Here is a 20,840-nt window from a genome sequence, read left to right as displayed (position 1 = left end):
CATTTCTATAGCATTTCTCTTACCTCTACAGATAGGAACAGGAAAGTCCCACGATGCTGTATTCACAGAGTTAGCTATGCAAGTAAGTTGAGGGTGGCCATCCAAAATATATCCAGTTACACAGCTGTATCGGATTTTGTCACCAACATCGAATCTTGTACCATATAAGATACCCTTTGGTGGAACTCCTGGATTGCCACAGGAACTACTCTGTAATTCTGGAGAAAATATATTTTTATTATTTATAATGTTTTTATAAATCAATGCTGCATTTTGTTGAAGAATATAGAACACAAAAATCATGGCAACTTTGGTCAGATAGTGTGTTTTCATGGATATTATACAACTCAACACTGAAAAGCCATTACTTAGTCTATTAAGTATCTGTTTATGTACCCACATATCCAAAGGTAGAATATTATATGAAAATGTGCACAAGGTTTTCGTTAAGCTCCACCTATAGATATATTAATTTTCTTAACTGATCGTAAACAACTCATTACATAAGAAGATGAAACAAAGGAACTTGATACATTTCTGAGTTAAATTCTACAAATACAAAACAATAAACAAAACTGTTATACAGACATGAAAGAACACCAGATTTTAATCAACCAAAATTTGGAAGAAAAAATAGAAGTACTCAGGACAGAATATTAAGAGTACATTTGAACAAACATAAGCCTGAGAATGATCAGGAAGTTGTTGAATGATTTAATAGATTTTAGATAATGAGGCAAAGGTGATGAGATACTGTGGGTAATTGATTTGTGAGCAAAGGACTGGTTAGTTTAAACATACAGAATACCACAGAACTGAATGTCTTCTACTCTAATGCAGATGAGTTCTGCTGTTAGTATGATCTCTGAGGACGTTAATTAGAGTTCACTTTTACTAGGTGGTGCTCACACTCCAACTGTGTACCCTTTTGACTGATGTTTTAGCATTATAAATAGTTTGATTACAACTTTTCCCATCATTTACTGCTGACGTCCTTTAGTTAATGGACATAAAAAGATTTTGTACAAGTGTGAGCAAAAGAGGTTTCATAATCTTATCCTGAGCTCTTCAAAGCTTGTACCAAGTATACTTACCAGCCTAATGCTAACAGGGAAGACACAAATCAGGTAAACCTGTAATTAGATTCTTAGCAAATTTCCCGATCTATAAAGTAATGAAACAAGATGGAAGAACAGAAGGGTATATATGTATTTTCTTAATTTATTTACTGAGTTCCATGTAACAAAATTATTCTCCTGCATCCCTGACGTGCCCGAGTGTGAGCACACAGGCACATATATGTATATTAACATATTTAAATACAGTATGAAAAAAAATAATTTGAATTGAAGTTTCAAGTAAAGAAAATGGTATAAATGGTCAAAACAAGCAGTATGGCTCATAAGATACATTACACTATTAAACTTCCATGCCAAGAACTACCAAGAACTAGGATATATTACAACATTTCTGATACCAGCCGTGGAACAAAACTATCTCACAGTTACTGAACGGAAGAATCCAGTATAGTCATATAGATATGTTATATACGCTATACACATCTATAGATATATATACTATACATAAAATATAATGTGCTCATTTGCAATACTTGCTGTGCCAATCATGTTTAGATATTAATATGTTAAATATGTAGATTAGTTGTTGTTGCCATTGTTGTTATTGCTGTCTTTCTCTTACATAATAAACTGCATCTGGATTTGACTTTCATTGCCTTGCATAAGAACACAACACAGAAGTAAGAAGACAGACTGCCTCATCTTTAACACTTCAAAGTTTACCTAAATGGTTGATATTCTTATTATTGCTTTATCAAGCTAAGTGTTCTGTTCTCCAATAAAATTCCCCTGTCCTCAAATCTTCTTGCAAGCTTTACAAAGAAGGCAACGATGCAGTAGACTTCTGCATATTTGTTCAAAGGGATTTCTCTTAAATCTCTTAAACGTTTTCAAGGTCAGTCCAGTTATTTATCATCATAGCATGTCAAAATAGAGGTAAGAACATCATCCTGTGGATTTTGTTTGTCTTATGAATCACATTGTATTAACTTGAAAACTGCCTGTACACAGTGTTTTTGTTTTCAGCTTCTCCAAGAAGATGAAATCTTTCAGAGGCCTTTATTTCTTAGTGCTTTGTAAAAAGGTTACAGTTAGATTCCCTGTCCTTTGAAATTAAGAATATAAAGATTAATGATGCCTTTAACAGTCACTGCTTCAGATTGCTTGCTTTACTCTTACTGCTGCCTCATCAAGAATTGCACACAGAAGGCAATATATTCTTATGAAATTATATTTTAAAGCACTAATTAAAGATCACCCTACTAAAATACAACTCATTTTCCAGTTGCAATGCTATATGACTCGTCTAAAAAGAATATTTGTAATTTTCCATTAACTTTTTAATATTATGAAGGTGGCTAGTGGGTATGTTACTATTTCTAATACTTCAAGTCATTTTGTTCCTGATTATAAAGTAGAAAATAAATTGTACAGTTTAAAATATATTAGTTTCTTCTGTATTTTCATTTTAAACACATGCAAGTGCATTATTTTGAGGGGACATGTGTAATTCACCAAGTAACTGCATTAGTCTTCTTTGATAAGTAGTATCTAATTTCAAACTGAATGTGACACTCTAATATCAACTCCCTGACATTTAAAGATATAGATTGTTGCCTTCAGATTGTCATCTGTCAGGGAACACAGGAGTTGCCAAACTGGATTGTAAACAGCTCTGCTCTGTCCTGACTTCAGTGACACTCTGATATTCAGTAATGGTATGAAACATGAAAAAGTATTTCCTTTTAAATTTTCCACATTGTAATTTGGTTAAACTTCTCCTTGTTCATGTAATCTGAAAATAAGTATAATTGATTTTTTTACACCATCCTACTTTTATATTTTTATTGTGTATTGTTGCTCATGTCCTTTTAAAGCAAGTTGTCCCAATTGTTTCAATCTCTCTCCAAGTAAGATTTTTCTTTGTTCTAGATTTAATTGTCAGTTATCTCTGAAATCATGTGCATTGTTTGCTTGCAAAAAATGAAAATGTTTTTTAAAATCAATATTCCACCTATAGCAAGGTACACATGAACTTATTTGTCCTGTTTTGTTTTGTTTTTTCACATGATGATAAAACACCAAGATCAAAAAAACCTTCAATACTTTTCAACAAATTTCATTAATTCTTATTAATGTCAATGGAAATTCTTTTCAAAGACTGTGGGTAAAATATACCTCTGAGAGTTCTGCTTAGTAGAAATGTACACATTCATTTAAAGAGTTTAATTAGCAGAAATTCAGCCACTTATAAATATTAATTAATAAACTATTCAAATTAAATCACATTAAATATAATTTCTTTGTAACAATACTTTCAAAAACAAAGCCGGCAAAAGTTGAGCCCCTCTTTCTTGGCATTTGCTCAAGGAGAAACAAGTCATAACCAGATATGGAAATTTCAAATTTACTTTCTTTTCATTCAGATTTTAAGTCAATAAATTTTTTTATAAGTTATTTATAAAATCAAGAGTAGCACCTGTTCTTCCTAAACTGTTTAAACATGAAATTTATAATTTGATATCTATATATACAGAACAAAAATTTGCAAATATTAAAAAACAAAACAAAACATTTGTCATATCATTGCATTCAGTTCAGTGGAAACTTTGTATTTTCTGCTGAAGATTAATGTTCTTCACACATTAAATCTGATATTAGAAATTTAAGAACATAAAGAATTTTGTCTTTTTTCAAAGGGTTCATACACATCTTCATCACAGTTTTTGTTCACATCTATTACAAATCATTATGATCCCCTTTTTCCCAAGATGAAGTGAGAAACTCTATCAACATAAAATGTATATGTTCATGAGTACTCATTCATTGAAAAACCTATTAAATATCCCAATAGAAGCTAATATTTATTTCATTTATTACATTTGAAATTGAATACTCCTGGTATCCCTATCCTGTGAGTTTTGGAGATCTCCCTCTATTACTACATGGCACTAGTCCTAGATTGCTTTCACTCATGTCTACTATTCCAAACATTAATTCCTCTGCCAGACAAACCTGAGGATGGTCCAGGGAATATGCCATTCTAGGCACCATTCCAGTTGTCTTTTGGGACAGAACTTGGTGTAACTGGAAATACTAGAACACGTCTGTACATTGATATCCCTTGGAAAAGCAATGCATATATAGTTTGTCTTACTGTCAAGTGAGAATGCTTTGATATTGAAGACTCAAGACTGATTTCAGAAGTGTTGCATGCAGCATGTGTGTAGATATAATGACTGCTATACCTTCCAAGGGTCCCAGATATTAGAAAAGATGATACATTTGTAACAATATGAAGTAGCCTAAAATTCAGTTGTCCAAAATTCACCTATATCAAATCTTGTAATGGTTTATTTTAGTTGCATGTAGATTTCCAAAGGTTATATAAACTAGAAAAACAACTTGGATGCATAGTTTCTACCTCATAATATTATCTCAAAAGGTATAATTTGCTTACTTTCTTTTCTGTTCTGTCCTCAGTCACATTGCTCTGAATATATGAGTAAACATGGTTTAGATTTAGATCTAAAAGTGACTAGAACTAACTGATGAATATAGGAATACCACTGTCTTCCTAAATGCATATTGAATATACATATGCATACATGTCCCACTTCAGTTTACAGAGTGAAACCAGAATTAAAATTTGCAGTAGGCAATATAAGTAGAGTGAAGGAGAAAATGAAAAACTTAATACCTGGGTGGCAACTGCACAAATATGTATGATTCATAGAGCAAAGAAAGAGTCATTATAAATGAATGCTTTGAAAGGTCTACCGTGAGAGATACAGATTTATTAAAACAGAGATTAAATGAAAAAAATCCCCTCCCCCAAAATCCAGGTCTCTCCTTTGTAGTAATTCAACAGTAAAAGGGGTTATTCCTTGATTCAAACAGAACTCTCACCTCAGAGTACAAATGCAGAATGAAGAGACACTATTCTGAAATTCATATCTGTTTACAACCATAACAGAAATAACAGAATGTGTAACCACCAAAACATCTCTGAAGTTTTTCTTTTGCTTTCTGCATTTTATGTGGGTCAATCAAAATAGACTGTCACAGTCCAGTGTCTATCTATAAATAAGTAGGTAAGAGTAAGTGTGAGAAAGATTTTTTTCCTCTAAAGGAAAACAAGGTAAAATATGTTTTTTCTTCTTAATTGCTTTTTCTTGATAGAGAAATATCTTTGTAATAGTAACCTCACTGAGGGTCTCTAATGTTCCCTAAAACTAATACAGCTAATTCTAATTACATTGCACAGCTTCATACTTATTTTTTAATGAATTACATATTTTCAGTTTTTTCTTCCCTTTGAAATTATTTTCATGCCAAAAAATGATAGATGAACTTGATTATCTGAAGTAAAGCCACTGATTAGTATAAAGGTATCTTTTAAAACTGTGTCCTGAGGGAACTTTAAATGTAGATTTTTATACTGAGCTTGATTTTGGTTCTAAGTACATTGAAGCAATCACAGAATTTGCAAGAGAACAACAGCGACAAGAAATACAGCAAAAACTCCTCCAGGATATGTGAAAAAAACCCAAGTGATATTTGTCATATTGTAGTAACATTGATACAGTGACCATTACAAATGTAATACAAAAAATGGTCCAGGTTTTGCAATACATTCTCTTCACAAGTAATACACTGTTCAGAATATCTGTTTAAATCAGATTCAGCTCTAGAGAGCTGAAACACCATGCAAAAAGGCAATGGCAGTCACTAATTTTACCATATGACAGCATAATCCAGTACCAAGTGAAATCAACAGAAAGATGACTATAATCTTCAGTAGATATGGTTAAATCTGACATTTCCCCATCAGACACACTTCCAATGAGTTACCTGAGGGGAATGACAACTATTTGGAAAGACCAAATAGTTAGCTAGGAGAGTTGTAAAGTTAACAGCACCATCAACCCTTATTTGCCTTTACCAAATTCCACTTAATTTCAGTTAAAGCTTTATCTGCAGTAAATTCCTATACAGCTGCTGAGGACACCAGTTAAACTCTGAGTATGGCTGGACAGTAAATTGACACAGTACATGGACTGAGAAAGACCAATGGAGAATGAATGAAGTTTTGGAATGGGTGTAGAGTTGGTAGTGTCACAGAGATTGCTCCGTCCACACTGTTGTGGAAGTATTCAACCCTATCAGTATACTGCCAAGCCTGAGGTACTGTATCTGCCACGTGGTGGTTGTTCAGCATCCCAGGTGGATGAAGTCCAGACAGATGCACCCTGCCTGCCATGCAATGCCTGTGTAGATATGTCCATATGTGAGTTATAACAGGATTGTTCCATTCAGACTGCAGTGATTCTCAGCACTTCTTTATAGCTGTATTCTGTAGGCAGCTGGGAAGAGGCTTTTGCAAATACAGAGCAAAGATTATTTCAGAGTCCAGGACAATCTAAAATTAAAAAATATTCATAAAACCTATAGCATATTGCTTTTCCTCTGCAATATAAATTTCTTGCTACGCCTCTTAGTTATACAAAAGAATTTCACCTCCAATTTATGAATTGTTATGGTAAGAAATATCTCATAGTATTATTTATTTTCATTCCACTGTTGCCTCAGTGCCTCACCTTATTTTGCCTCATGCTACATACTTCATAAATGTTGCATTGCTCCTTGCTGGTTGTTCTTAACTAGAGAATTTACAGTAACTAAAGATATAAAAATGTAACTGAATTTAGGAAAAGGCAGTTTACCCACCAAAGGAGATGTCATGGCACCAACAAGTGTGTGGTATCATAAAGTGTCTCCATATAAATTTCACAAACTAGAATAGATACGTATGTCAAATTTCATTAATTTTTTATTTTTCATGTATTTTCATATCTAGATTCCTACTGAAATTAGGGTTCCATTTTGCAAGACAAAACATAAATATTAGGAAGATGTGTAGTTTTTTATATTCAAGATTATAGGATTACTGAAAGCAAAGTACAGAATGAAAGAAAACACATTTTGTGGAAAAGTACTGGGACTTCTTAAGAAGAATTAAGAAATTAAGAGTTGACACTTGAGCACTGGTAGGCATTGCTAATTAGTGAATTGATTCTTCAACTGTTATAAAGGCTAATCTGAAGTATTTATGGCTTAAATGATTATAAACTAGAGAGTGGCTAGTCTTAAAAAGAAAGTATGAGACAATTCTACCAGCGTCCTGTTGGCAAAGGTCATCTGAACTGACCAATATATAGTCTGACGATACATACATATGTCCATGGCTAATCATCCATGCCTCATGTATGACTTATTAGCCAAGGTTTTCCTGCCACAGGCCTTTGCAAATTATGTCTTAACACTGAAGGCAGAGAATATCTGGTATGTTGAACTTTTCAACTTTTTTTTTTTTTTTTAAAAAAAAAGATAAAAAATATTTCTGCCACAGTGGATCATTCAGGGTTTAAAACTGGAATTTAAAACATGTGGATATGGGATGTGTAGCGGACATATCATTACATAGTGGCATAAAAAGGCACAAAGAAAATCAGTTTTCTCCTCATGAAAGGGACTTCATCACATGAGAACCGAGCACTAGGTGGCATCTGAAACATTCAGAACTGTTGTTTGACTCGGCAGAGTAATAAACATTTCCTTCCATATGTATCAGTGGTAATGTAAAATTTAATTTTTTTTTTTATATATATTTCATATGCTTGGTATACGTATGTGTTGGTATACATATGTTTATATAGAGAATCACTATTAAGTGACACTGTAGTGCCCTGTTAGATGTACAAATGTTTGATGCAATTGGATCACTTCATTGACTACCTTCTTCTGTCTCTCAAAAGACATGCTGTCTTTTACAGTGAAATTTCAGTTTGTTTTTCAGCATTATTATTGGTATGAAGGATTCCTTAACAACACTGTTTACAGAAAATCTGTTTACAGAGTTAGAGCTATATCCCTGTACTTATTTTTAAATGTTTCTGGGTTAGCCACTTTGACAAAAGAAAGGAGGGCCTTAATTCTTTAATTTAGTTTTCCCTTAGAAAGTTTTATGGCTTAGAATTTTCCTTTAGAAGATTGAATCATTATTCCTTCCAAAATCTGCATCACAGTTGTCTTTACACCACTACCATTTCTTGATGGAATTATTGTCTGTGCTGTATTTGATGGCAAAGAGTAATAATTGGCCTTCTGGGATTTCATGAGAACATTACCAAACTCTTCAGAGGTCTTTTCTCAACTGGCAGATTGAGACTACTGCTCAATAGGTAGGATATGTAGTGGTTAGTCATTGTCTTTGTCTAGTCAAGACTAGATTGTTGTAATTACTTTTTTGAATCTTCGTATCATAATCTTTCAACACAACATCTTCTTTAGAAAACACAAACTCTTTCTCCCTTTATGTGTCTCAAGGTCTCAGCACATCAGGTGAAATTTAAAATACAGAATCCAAGCTTCCCTTTAAAGTATTTTTATGAATGCTTCATGATGCACCAGCACATCTTTCAGACTATGTATGGATATGATACAGCTTATTCAGTTAACCATGTTTTATTGTATTGCACAGTTGTAATTAATATGTATTCATACTCTCAGGAGTGTAAATTTGTGTTAATATATAAATAAAGTAAAAATATTACATTCTCAAATACAACATGTTTTATTGTGAATCAAAATATTTTTATCAAAATGCTCAAATAAAATCTCCACTCCGTATCAGGGTGGAAGTGTAATCCCTTCTCTTTATGTCAAACTGTACTCAAGGATCCTGCATTCAGAATGTAGCTGAAAACACTGCTGATGTATTAAGTAAGAGAAAATTTATAATTAAAAGTGTACAACTAGTAGTAGTACAACTGTTTCATCTTGTTCATTTTTCTCAGTTTATAATATGACTCAGACATACATGAAAAATGCAGATCTTCCATAATAAAGTGATATTCTCACAGTCATTTTTCTAACCACAATCATACTTTTAAGTTCTGAAGCAGATGGCTACCTAAAGTCCTTTTTATTATAAAAGGTCTCTGGTTAATGTTCATTTCAGGTATAATATGAATTTTTCATTGAAATGTGCATACACAAGAACATTTGAAAATACTGGGTCAAGGATATATGCATAGTTCTGCTTTTAATGGTACTTACCATGATAATTTTGCAGTGCTGAATTGCATTATGGCCTAATGACTCTACTGCATAAGGTGAAATAATACATTACTGATCTTGTCCAAATTACTTACATGATGATTCATTAACCAGGAAAGATAGTGTCATCAAATTAATGGACAGTAATGTGAATAAACAAACATCTGCAACAGGTTATTCATCAAGAGCAAGCACAAAACCTTTGAATAACTTATATTACATAAAACTTTGGTTTATAATCGGTGCTGAACAGTGTACCCACAATACTGTACCTTCCAAAACAGTCAGCTTTCCACATGGGAGGAAAATCACATTCTACTCCAAACACAAAAGCATTAAGTCTGCTTTTCCTATCTACTCCACCTTTCCTTTTCACTTTTAGTAAGAACTCCCAGATGTCCTTTGCTTGGGAAGCATTTATCTGTAATGGTTATTTTATTTCAGCATTACACTACCATTTTCCTTTTGCAAGAATTAACATTAGTGCTGATAATCAGCATTCTAGTATCATCTCAATTGCATTGGCTTGTTCATTTCTTAGATAACATCTCTCGAGCCTCAAAATTTGTGTGCTTTGCATTATGCTGGAGGCAAGCTCCCTGGCACATTTGGGAAAACATTTTCAGAATTCTCAAACATGGACAAATTAAAGTAGTGCATTTTCTGATGAAACAAATTATTTCTTTATGCAGGAATGATTTAAAATGTCTGAAAAAGGAGCTGGCTTTCAAGTTGAGTATGTCCCAACATTCTTCTTTAATCAAGTATCACTTAGCATAGGAGGAACTGCTTTATATAAAATATCCTTTGTGGAGCTTGGTGAAAAGTGAGTAATTATATTCTTTTTCTTTCTAATAGTGAAAAAGTAAATCATATAGTAATGCACATGATTCAGTACACTATTGCCTCTGGGGTATGGACTATTATGCCTATCTTTTTGTTGTTTCAGAGGTTTTAAAATCTGAAAGGGCTATTTGTAATTTCTAGTCCAAGTCCTTTTAGGAGCAGAGGTAGGTTTCCTTTGTTATTCCTACATCCTCCATAAAATAATTGTGTTTGAGACATAAGCAGTAAAAGTCATTTAATCTTGTGTTGTAGATACAGTGATGAAAAGCACCTGCAAAGTAATTCATGTGACACAGACATATTAACATTCTTCCTTCAGTCTCCTTTTTTATCCACTATAAGCTTGAACTCATATAGTCGGCCTTCCTCAAATCATCAAATCATGTCAGCAGCCAGAATAACAGCTATATTATTCACATCCCTTCAGTTTACCTGCTGTAGGTCATTCCTCTCTTGACTAATCTGTTATTGGAATAACTAGAAATGGTCATAATTTGAGGGGAGAGAAAGGTTTATAGCTCAAGGTTTGAATTAGATTTTCATTAAACATCTGTGTAGGCCACTGTTTCTCTGGCTATCTCTGCATGACAAGTTAATACTTAACCAGCCATGTCTTGTCTCTGAACTTACTGGTATTTCTATATTGAGAAACTACTTGAACAACACCTTTTTGGCTTCTGCTTTTAAATACTTCCAAAATTCTCTGCTTTTATTGAAAAAAAAAAAAAGTTATAGGAAAAAGTAAGCTTAATAGCTTCGATCCCACACAAATCACTGACAGAGCTTACGAAGTGTTCATTGTGGTGCTAACTCACAGAAAGATCCTATATGTTATAGAGATCTTTGCAAAACTTCTTTGAAGAGTGACAGATTGCGGAGCCACGGATGAACGACACGCCGAGATGGGTTCAGTGTGGGTGATAGAGCATCAATCAACGTGTGTGTTTATTGGTCCAGGGTACATATATTTATACAGACAATGATAATTATTATGCCTACACTAGTCACTAGCTGATTGGCTTAAGCTCTAAAGGTCGTATTCGCATGGTCCACCTACTTGCAGTTAGCTTACAGCCCAAGCTTCTCATAACACTAAGTTTCTCATGCTACTATTTCTGATTCCTGTTGACTTGTTTTCGATACACGACAGTACCGTAACACAATGTTTCTCAGACCACCGTTACCATAACACTAGGTTTCTCAGACCACTATTCCTAATTCCCCTTAACCTGTTTTCGACACACCATGGTACACAGGGCTGAAGCGTCCTAGACATTCTTCATGTATCAGCAGCTGCAGGCAAACCCTAGTGAGGCCCAGCATCAGCAGCTAGAGCAGGCTCTGATCGTACAATTGCTCAGTGGGCTCAGGACCCTTGTCTCTGAGCCATTCTGCAACAATTCCCCCTTTTTCTTTTTGTATGAGCAGAGCCTGCGCTAATGTTCGTTCAAAGATTTTCTTAATACATGACAAGGCACAACTTAGGCATGCAGGCTTACAATCTATTGGCTAAAGGCACAGGACCCTTGTCTCTGAGCCATTCTCCAACAACAGATTGGTAAGTTAGAAGAGCTAAACAGTGTTGAAGAAATATGTTATACAAGTAGGCTGTTAGCACTGTGTGAAACAGTAAGGAATACACAGAAATGTATCTTCAGGTCTATATCTGACATGTTCAATCATGTGATATAGAATTCTACTTAAATATATAAGGAGAAAAGAAAAAAGTCAATTGATTGACAAAACAATATTTTCAGTATTAGTTCTCCATTTTTGGTGGAAAAACATTAATGAACTCATGAACATTTCAGTTTGATTTTCCCTCCCTTTTCTCCTGCAAAACATATGTGAACACGAAAAATGAGGAGAAAGATTCATTTTTTACTTTGTTTCTCATCAAGTTTAGAAAGATATGCCCTCATTCAGGGTAAAAATCTATTTTCATCAGACATGTTCGTAACACTTGGAGCACTTCTGCAATTAACATTGACTTGGTTATCGGTTGTTTACTGTATTAATGTACTGGCTTCATCAATAGAAGACTCCATGGGGAAAAAAAGATAGAGTCAGGACAAAGAAATTTACTGGTGTCCAGACTTAGTTTGGATCTCAATACCTTGAGTGCTCAACCCAGAATTCTGTTGTGATAATTTTGGCAGTGAACTTTCTGGATGTTAATGATGGCTCAACTAATACATCTTAGTATATGAGCATCTAGAAATCCTCAAAAACTTCTTTATCAATTATACCTAAGCAAATATTTGCTAACAGACATATGACACTACCTAGACAGAAGTACAGTGTTGTGATTTCTGTAGTGTCTACCTTGTTTCAAGGAAAATCAATCAAGTCTTTGTTAAGACATATTTTCTTTCTTCTACATATTTGCCATATTAAGAAAAATGAAAATTGAGTTATTAAGTCTTAGTTATATTATATTAGTGTGTTTATATAAGCTGAAACTTTTGAGTATACTTTTATACCTTTATGGTTCTGCAGTAGTTTACTCCATTTTAAATTTCTCACCCATTTGAGTCCTGTAATGCTCTGCCTTCTCTTCCATTAGCAGCCTTTGCACAAAGATACTAGGAATAAGCTGGGCCACAAGAAACAAATGTATATCTCTTAACTGCAATCAGTATGTGTATTTCTACTTTCCTATGCTATTTTTACAAGAGGATTTAAGTATAAAGTCTACAGTTATAATAGAGTTGACTACTGTAAAAAGGTAACAAAACCTAAATGAATCAGATCTACAGACAAGATAAACTGGAGATTAGCATGTCAAATTTATATTGTGATCCCCCCCATTCACAGTTTTAAAAAATATTTTTCAATGCAATTGAGAAAGCTCCAGGGCTAACTGTTGTAATTTAGTTCTGTAACGTATCAAAAATTAAATTGAGAGTAGGGAATAAAAATCCTTACTCGTTTACAGTTTTTTGTTTGCTTTCTAAACAAAAGGTATTTTGAAACACATAATGATTTCCTAAAATCAGGAGTTACAACTTAGCAGCTGTTTCATGAAGAATGATATTATTGGCATTGCTACATTGCTGATATAATAAGTAAAGTCTTCTCCTCCAATATTATAATTTATGGGTTTACTTAGTTACTAAAACCTTTGAGTTATTCAGTTGTGTTTGAAGAAAACCTTAAGTATGCAAATAGATACTCAAGCTCCAGATGACTAAGGACTTACTGTTCTTGATGATGAAGATTTTTATGATTAAACAAATAAATACAACTTTTTATTATTATTTCCTATATTTTTTTTTCAGGGATTGTATTTAGATATTTATTTTAAACTTAAAGATAAGAGAAAAGGTCACAGATACAGTTTTTTTTCTGGGCATAGATAAGTCCAATGTACTTTTGGTTATGCAAAGCCAAACTTCAGTATAATCATTTGTCTTGGAAAAGTGTATTCATTTCTCTGCACTGCCTTCTACTTCCGTCTTTACTGAGATCAGTCTGGTGATGGTGGTAAAAATGGAAAACAATCCATAGAACCCCTCAAGAATTTGATTGTATCACCAGCTGCATGAAATTCTGCTTGCTCTTCAGAAGTCAGTGCTGTTTTCAGCATTACAGTCCTCTGGCTCATAGCCGGAGCTTGAATTCTAAGTACCAAGTGTCCAGAAATGCCAGTTATTTTTTACAGTTACAACTATTTTCAATCTGTACATGTCAGGGTGTCAAATGACACTGAAGTGATCTTTTTCACCTCAGAATTGGACTAAAGGGCAAGTTTTTAACAAGTGGTTAGAAATGGACATCAAGGCAAACTCAAATACCTATCAATCCACATATCAAGTTCAATAAATCAAACTACAGCACTTCAATTCCTAGTAAAATCCTTTTCTAAATGCCACTCACTCCTGATCGATAATGTATCCCTTCTATAAATTTCAGTCTTGGCTAATACTGCATCCATTAGAAAGACCTGCTGATAATTACATCATTTTCACTCGAAAATGTAATTGATATCTTTTTTATATTTCTACAACTTAAAGTCCTTTAATTCATGGGGTCCTGATTATTTCTAGTTTAAGAAAGAATTTTTTAATTTAAACATCTCCCTGTCATTAACAACTGAAATATGCATTTATAGTATGTGGAGTATATAACAGACATGCCTCACAACACAAAGTTTTCTTTTTAATATTAACCAGCTAGAACTTTTCTGCAACAAGATATCACTTGTAAAAATAAAAATAAAAAATGACCTAATTTATGAAAAAAAAACCTATATATACATAAGTTCATATCAGCTCTTTCTCATATCATTCTTTTAGTTATCTATTTTCTACTGTGAAAACCACACTAGCTTCAGGTCATTTTAGATAATTTTAAATTATCTGAGTCAACAGTTTCCAAGATATGCAGTAGAGGATGGTGACACAATTACCAAAATGTCTAGAGTGTACACACAGTGGGTTTTTTCTAAAAGACCTTCCATATCTTAATTTCTCAAGGAGGATGATGCTTATTCAATGACTGGTTAAGATCTGTAGTGCTAATCATACAATAGAAAGATGAATGACAGGCATTACCCACCTGCTTTTGAAACTGTGGCAGATATTCTACTATCTAATGATTTTATAGGTGCTAACAAAAATTACTGAAGGAAAAGTAAAATTCTTATTCAGTTAAAAATTTTACACATTAGGCACGAATTTCATCATTTTCAAGAAAACAAAAAAAAAAAGAATTTTGAAAGAAGAAATTATCTTTAAGTTACATGAAGCACAAAGAAGGTGTGATTGGCAGGGACAAAATAATTTTCAAGAAAATCCATCAAAATAAGCTTACTATTCCATTCCTTCTCATTTTAACAATCATCTGGCTTCTGCAGGAAACAAGAATGAATTTCTGCAAATGCATCCTCCTTTACTGCAGAAGTACTACCTCACAGTCAGAACCCTTGCACTATGTCATGGTTGCTCTGGAAAACTGAGTCCTTCATGTCAGCAGCAGAATCCTTGGGACCAGAGGAGAAAGAAGTCCTTTCATCTCAGTTAGTGTTTGGTCTAACTCAGCTCAGGGAAGCAGTGAGAAGCCTTTAGCATAAAAGCATAGAAGTTTCATTCCAATAGTTTGAAAAGGTACAGTCCTCATCTGGTAACAGTATGAGATCTCCTGGAGGTGACATGGGCCTTTTCATAACCACAGTCTCTGAGAGGTTAAAGCATTTCCCTGTTTCCTAGACAGTCTCACTCAGCTTGAGCTATCTACAGTATATCAGTATGATAGCCATAGATATTAGACAAGGTAATAAAAGGAACAAATGTTACCTTGTCAAATTTTCAAGATAATCTCTGAAGGTGTACAAAGCTTATAAAACATTTCAAACTTTTCAGGCAGGAAAAAAAGATCTTTCTCATGAAAATTTTAAAAAATTGGAAAATAGAAAAAAATCATTTGAAATATTAAACAACAGAAAGTATCAGTCACCTTTATGAATTACATCTAAATAACAATAAGTAATCCACTGTGCAATATTTTTTGAAGGAAAACTATTCCTCGAGTTAAACATTAAATACAAATACTACAAAAAACTGAAAAAAAAAATTTTAAAGTATCACTTGCAAAGGTAGTTTTGAAGAAGCATTTCATGATGTGAAAAGCACACCATGGCAAGTAAACTCAATTAATCGTATAAATATATCATGTGCATGAAATGTATTCAGATAAGAGTCTGTATTGTTAATTAACTTTATCAATATATGTTTCATGCACTGACATATTATCTCAAACTTTTTCATTACATAAAATATTTATCTATGACTTTGCTCATTTCTTAAAGAGATAACTATTTTGATTAAAATCAAACTACTGTGAGTTGGTCTTTATTTGAATAATATTTACCTGGTGAAATTAATTAGCTTTTAGTTTGCTAAAGGTACTTTGGTTTTTGCACTGATAATTACATCTTCCTAGAATTCAGTTACTTTTTACTGAATTCAGAGTTTACCTGGGGTTTAGCCTCACTGCATTTTTGCTTTCAATAGTCTTGCTCTCAAAAACACTTATTTTGGTCAAAATCTATTCTTTTGCCATTCTGGAAATATCATTCAGTTGTTCCTTTGTAAACACTTTATACAGCATAGTGCACTACATATATACTGGTTTGCCTTAAGTAACTAATTAAACTATTTTTCATGAAGCTGATATATTCCATTTTTTCCAGACGTCTGTTTCAAAAATGTTTTAACTTAGGATAATGTCCTCAAATCATTGACAAAACACAGTATTTAAAATTAAGCACGTTATCAGGCATTGTATCTTGGGTTCGAAAATTAATATATTTTATTTCAAAATAGGTCAGTAGAATGAATCATTGATACTATGACTGTCCAGGACATTGGATTTAATATTGGTATTGGCATGAAGGTGTCGTGAAATTTTTAAAGACTTCCTTGGAATCTGTTTAGTACTTCTATTTTTCTTATAAAAGGTTGTCATTGCTAGATTATAACAATAATTTAGCAATCCCATAATGTAGTGTTGTCTGTAAAGGAAAGATTACTACTAAGATGTTGGAGAATGGCTCAGAGACAAGGGTCCTGTGCTTTTAGCCAATAGATTGTAAGCCTGCATGCCTAAGTTGTGCCTTGTCATGTATTAAGAAAATCTTTGAACGAACATTAGCGCAGGCTCTGCTCATACAAAAAGAAAAAGGGGGAATTGTTGCAGAATGGCTCAGAGACAAGGGTCCTGAGCCCACCGAGCAATTGTACAATCAGAGCCTGCTCTAGCTGCTGATGCTGGGCCTCACTAGGGTTTGCCTGCAGCTGCTCACAGCTGCTGATACATGAAGAATGTCTAGGACGCTTCAGCCCTGTGTACCATGGTGTGTCAAAAACAGGTTAAGGGGAATTAGGAATAGTGGTCTGAGAAACCTAGTGTTATGGTAACGGTGGTCTGAGAAACATTGTGTTACGGTACTGTCGTGTATCGAAAACAAGTCAACAGGAATCAGAAATAGTAGCATGAGAAACTTAGTGTTATGAGAAGCTTGTGCTGTAAGCTAACTGCAAGTAGGTGGACCGTGCGAATACGACCTTTAGAGCTTAAGCCAATCAGCTAGTGACTAATAGGCATAATAATTATCATTGTCTGTATAAATATATGTACCCTGGACCAATAAAGACACACGTGGATTGATGCTCTATCTTCCACATTGAACCCGTCTCGGCGTGTCATTCGTCCGCAGCTCTGCACTAAGAATTATTGCAAATGTGTCTTCTAGCAGCAATCTGGGAGACTATAGGGATTTTGCACATAAATTGAGACATACTAAAGCTTGATATTAGCTCTTTAACTATCGTAAAACCACTTTATTCACTGCAACTTGCTGTCCATCCTGCTGTTGCAGACATGAAGGCTTCTACAGGCAACAAGCAGCAAGAGATTTTGAGGGCACAGTGTATTTTACTATGTTCTAATTTCTGTGTTATATGTTCTGTATTCTTCCATGTTCTAAGCATGTTTAAAAGGATGTAAAATAGGGTGACAACAGAAGAAGGACTGGTTGCAGGAGCAGCAGAACTGAAATTCTTCTGTATATTACTATAGTGTGTCTGCCTATCTTTCATTATTTCTCTTTGATGTTAATTTGTGTTAGCCTTTATTTTTAATTAGCAGTTATTTCTACTAGGCAGAAAGTTCCTAAATTACTCTCAGAGGCAGGAAAGGGGCAAGTGGGGTCTACTTTCTCTAAATGCAGGAGTAAAAGAAGTGACTTCATCTTTTCTGCAAGAAGCAGAGGAAAGATAAGTTCGTTATATTTGTCAGTATTCTGTGATGTTTTATTGATGAAAAGTAATTTTGGTGATGGAAGAAATAATGATGCTATGGTGTCCCAATGTGCAAACCATCTCTGTTTAATTTTTTTCTTCATTTTCTGCAGTGACAGAGAATTGCAGTATTAGTGATCATGCAAATCTTTATATATTTCAAGATACTGATTGCAGTATGCTGCATAATATTCATAATGTTAAACAGTAAAGCAAAGATCTCAACAATGCTGCAACAAATTTGAAATTACGTAGATCTACTGATTTCAAATCAAGGTAATTGTTCCTGAGCATAGGTTAAATTAATATCAACAGCATCACTGACTCATGGAATATCTTGTATTTATATCAATTTCAAATTAAGCCAGATTTTATGTGACATTTTTTAGATTAAAAGGATGTAGTAGCTGAATATAATATTCTTTTATTTCTCTGCAGTTAACATCTAATTTTCCCTCATCCCATTCATTTACTTCTTTCTGGTTTTACTTTGCTTCTTTCTAAATGTCTGCCAGAACAGTCATCTCTTGAACGAGTTGAGAAATCAGAGTCTAAGGTTACATGTGACATGTCACAAAAATCCTAAAACTTGGGTTTTTTAAACCTCGGAACAACAGAGTTAGATGTATTTTAAGATGCCATCTGGTAGCTTTATACATACCAACACAAATTTTGAAATTAAAGGGACTATTTATTAAACAATTATGATTATCTCAAAGCATTATTTATTCACTACTAGTGGTGATTTGCACGAAAATAAGATTATTAAGCATCATTCAATTGATTTTATGTTTAATGGTTAGCATGTGAAACTTAACAGACAAAGGAAAGCTTTCTAATGACCTAGAAACATATCAAATAAATTAAACTGTGAATCAGAAAGCACTTTCAAGTACACCAAACTGCCATATGTTTAAAAATCTTTTGTTTGAAAAGCGATCTTTGTCTCAGCTGGACATGTACTTGCTCCCATTTTCCAGGATAAATATGTGCCTTTCCTAACTGCTTAAGGACTGTTCTTGAATCATGAAACTAATTCTTATAAGCCCTTCATTTTAAGATAAATGACACTTTATCTCTTGTTCAAGATTGTTTGCCTTGAAATGACTGTTTTTTCCAGTTCCATTAAACCATCATAACACTGATTTTTCCTTTTTCCTGCCATTAGTTTGAAACTGTTAACTAGTCTTTGGAATAGTTTTGAGGATAAATCCATATACAATCTAAGAGTCAAAAAGTTCCCAAATCCTGTGTTGTCTTATCTAAATTTTAAACACCCATCTTCCAAGATAAAAACTAAAAATATACATTCCATGCCTTCTATACAATGGAAGAGCTAAATGCCAAGGAAAGATAGTTCATAGATACAGATGTTGAACATGGGAACATAGAGAACTTGCTAGCTGGTAAAACTATGCACAAGGTGTGCTTTTTACATGTATGTCACCTGGGAGATTGAGGCTACATATATGCTAGTAAAGAAATAGGTCAGCAACCATCCTCTACCCCTGAGAGCCAGTGGCAAGGCATGGCTAAAATCCTTATGTCCTAGTATTTTTCCCAAACCATGATGGCTTCATCCATACATGCAATCCCCCACATCATGCCTGGGAACTGTGCCAAGGAACTAATTGATATAAGCAGAAAACGTGCCATGGAATAAATATTCTGACAATTAAATGGCAGAGATGATTGTCTGCTAGGGTCTGCGTGCATTCTATAGACATATTTGGTTTACTAGTGTATGCACAACTGAAATGATTCAGTCAGTGCTGCATAAATGCCTTTCCATCTACGCTAACCAGGATCATTGTTAATTAAAAACTCTGGAACTATTCTCATAAAGCTTAAGCGGGGATCACTGTTTTATCTTTCATTTTGGTGCAGTTGCAAGAGGAAGATGTGACATGGATGGAGGAAAGGCATTCTCTGAAGACAACTCTGTAAAAGACTGGGAATCACTGTTATTAGGGGTATAAGCAGAAGGCAGGCTCCTATTGTAAACATTTGAAATTGAATTTCCAGAATAATGGGAATTTTTTTTGAGAAGCACTCCATGTGGAGGGAAGAGATACTTGTGTTTATTTGTATTGATACCATTTGGATAGAATATAAAGTCTGGGTGGCAGCAAGACTGCTGCTAGGGCTGATGAGACACTGGAGTAGGACTTTGACTTCCTAATGTAAATGACTAACAGAGATCAGAAAAAGCTGCTTTCTTAAAGCATTCCTCTTTCTCCTACAGCTAAAAAAGGAAGCTTACAATGTCTAGGTCACATAACAGATGTATACGCTGTAGATGCCTAAAGTTAGCTGACGTGAGTCCCAGATGATATATCGTATAGATATGCTTATATTATTAGAGATTTACCTGTTTCAGGAGAATTTAACCAGACTATTTAAGTTTCTACATTACTTTATAAGCAACTAAAATAGGAAAAATTTAGGGTTGGGCATTTTGTTTCTCAGATTAAGCAAACATAACATTTTCTGACCTAGCATTTGGATTTTTTAAAATGTGAATTGTCAACAGATAAGCAACTTCTAGTCACTTCCCTGAATTTTAATTTGCTAAATTACATTAACATGAATAATAATGTCCTCTATTTAACAAAAAACTACAAAAAGTCATTACAAAAAAGCCCAGTTGTGACAAGCAAAACTATAAGACTAACATTTACTTTAATCTTATATCTCTTGACATATAAATTCAGAACTTTAAAAGTTTGAGTATGTCCAGAATGCTTTCAGAACCTGCATCCCGTGAACAAAGAAATAAAAATAACAAGGCTGTTAACCAAAAAGTTTTCCCATGACTGATTCCACAAGCAGCAACTAATTTAAAATTAACGAAGCTGTTTATTATTTATTTCTCCAAGAACCATACTAAGCAGCCTTTGAAGACTCACAAAGTATCAGAAAGAGGAGAAACACTAAAGAATACATTGGATTTGGGAAAAGCACGATCCAGCAGACACAAATACACAGTACA

General features: G+C 33.8%; 1 protein-coding gene across 1 annotated transcript in view; it reads right to left on the bottom strand.

The window, feature by feature from the left end:
• CSMD3 (CUB and Sushi multiple domains 3) overlaps positions 1-20,840 on the bottom strand; it is a 703,442-nt gene that overhangs the window by 545,240 nt on the left and 137,362 nt on the right. The window contains exon 4 of the mRNA XM_042785878.1: positions 24-218. Coding sequence (XP_042641812.1) covers positions 24-218 — 195 coding nt within the window. The remainder of the gene's footprint in view (positions 1-23; positions 219-20,840) is intronic.

Source organism: Tyto alba, unplaced genomic scaffold (assembly GCF_018691265.1).
Source record: "Tyto alba isolate M040663 unplaced genomic scaffold, T.alba_DEE_v4.0 Super-Scaffold_9, whole genome shotgun sequence".
Taxonomy (NCBI): Eukaryota; Metazoa; Chordata; class Aves; order Strigiformes; family Tytonidae; genus Tyto; species Tyto alba.
Note: the sequence above shows the minus strand (reverse complement) of the source record. Positions and strands in the feature narration are given on the sequence as shown.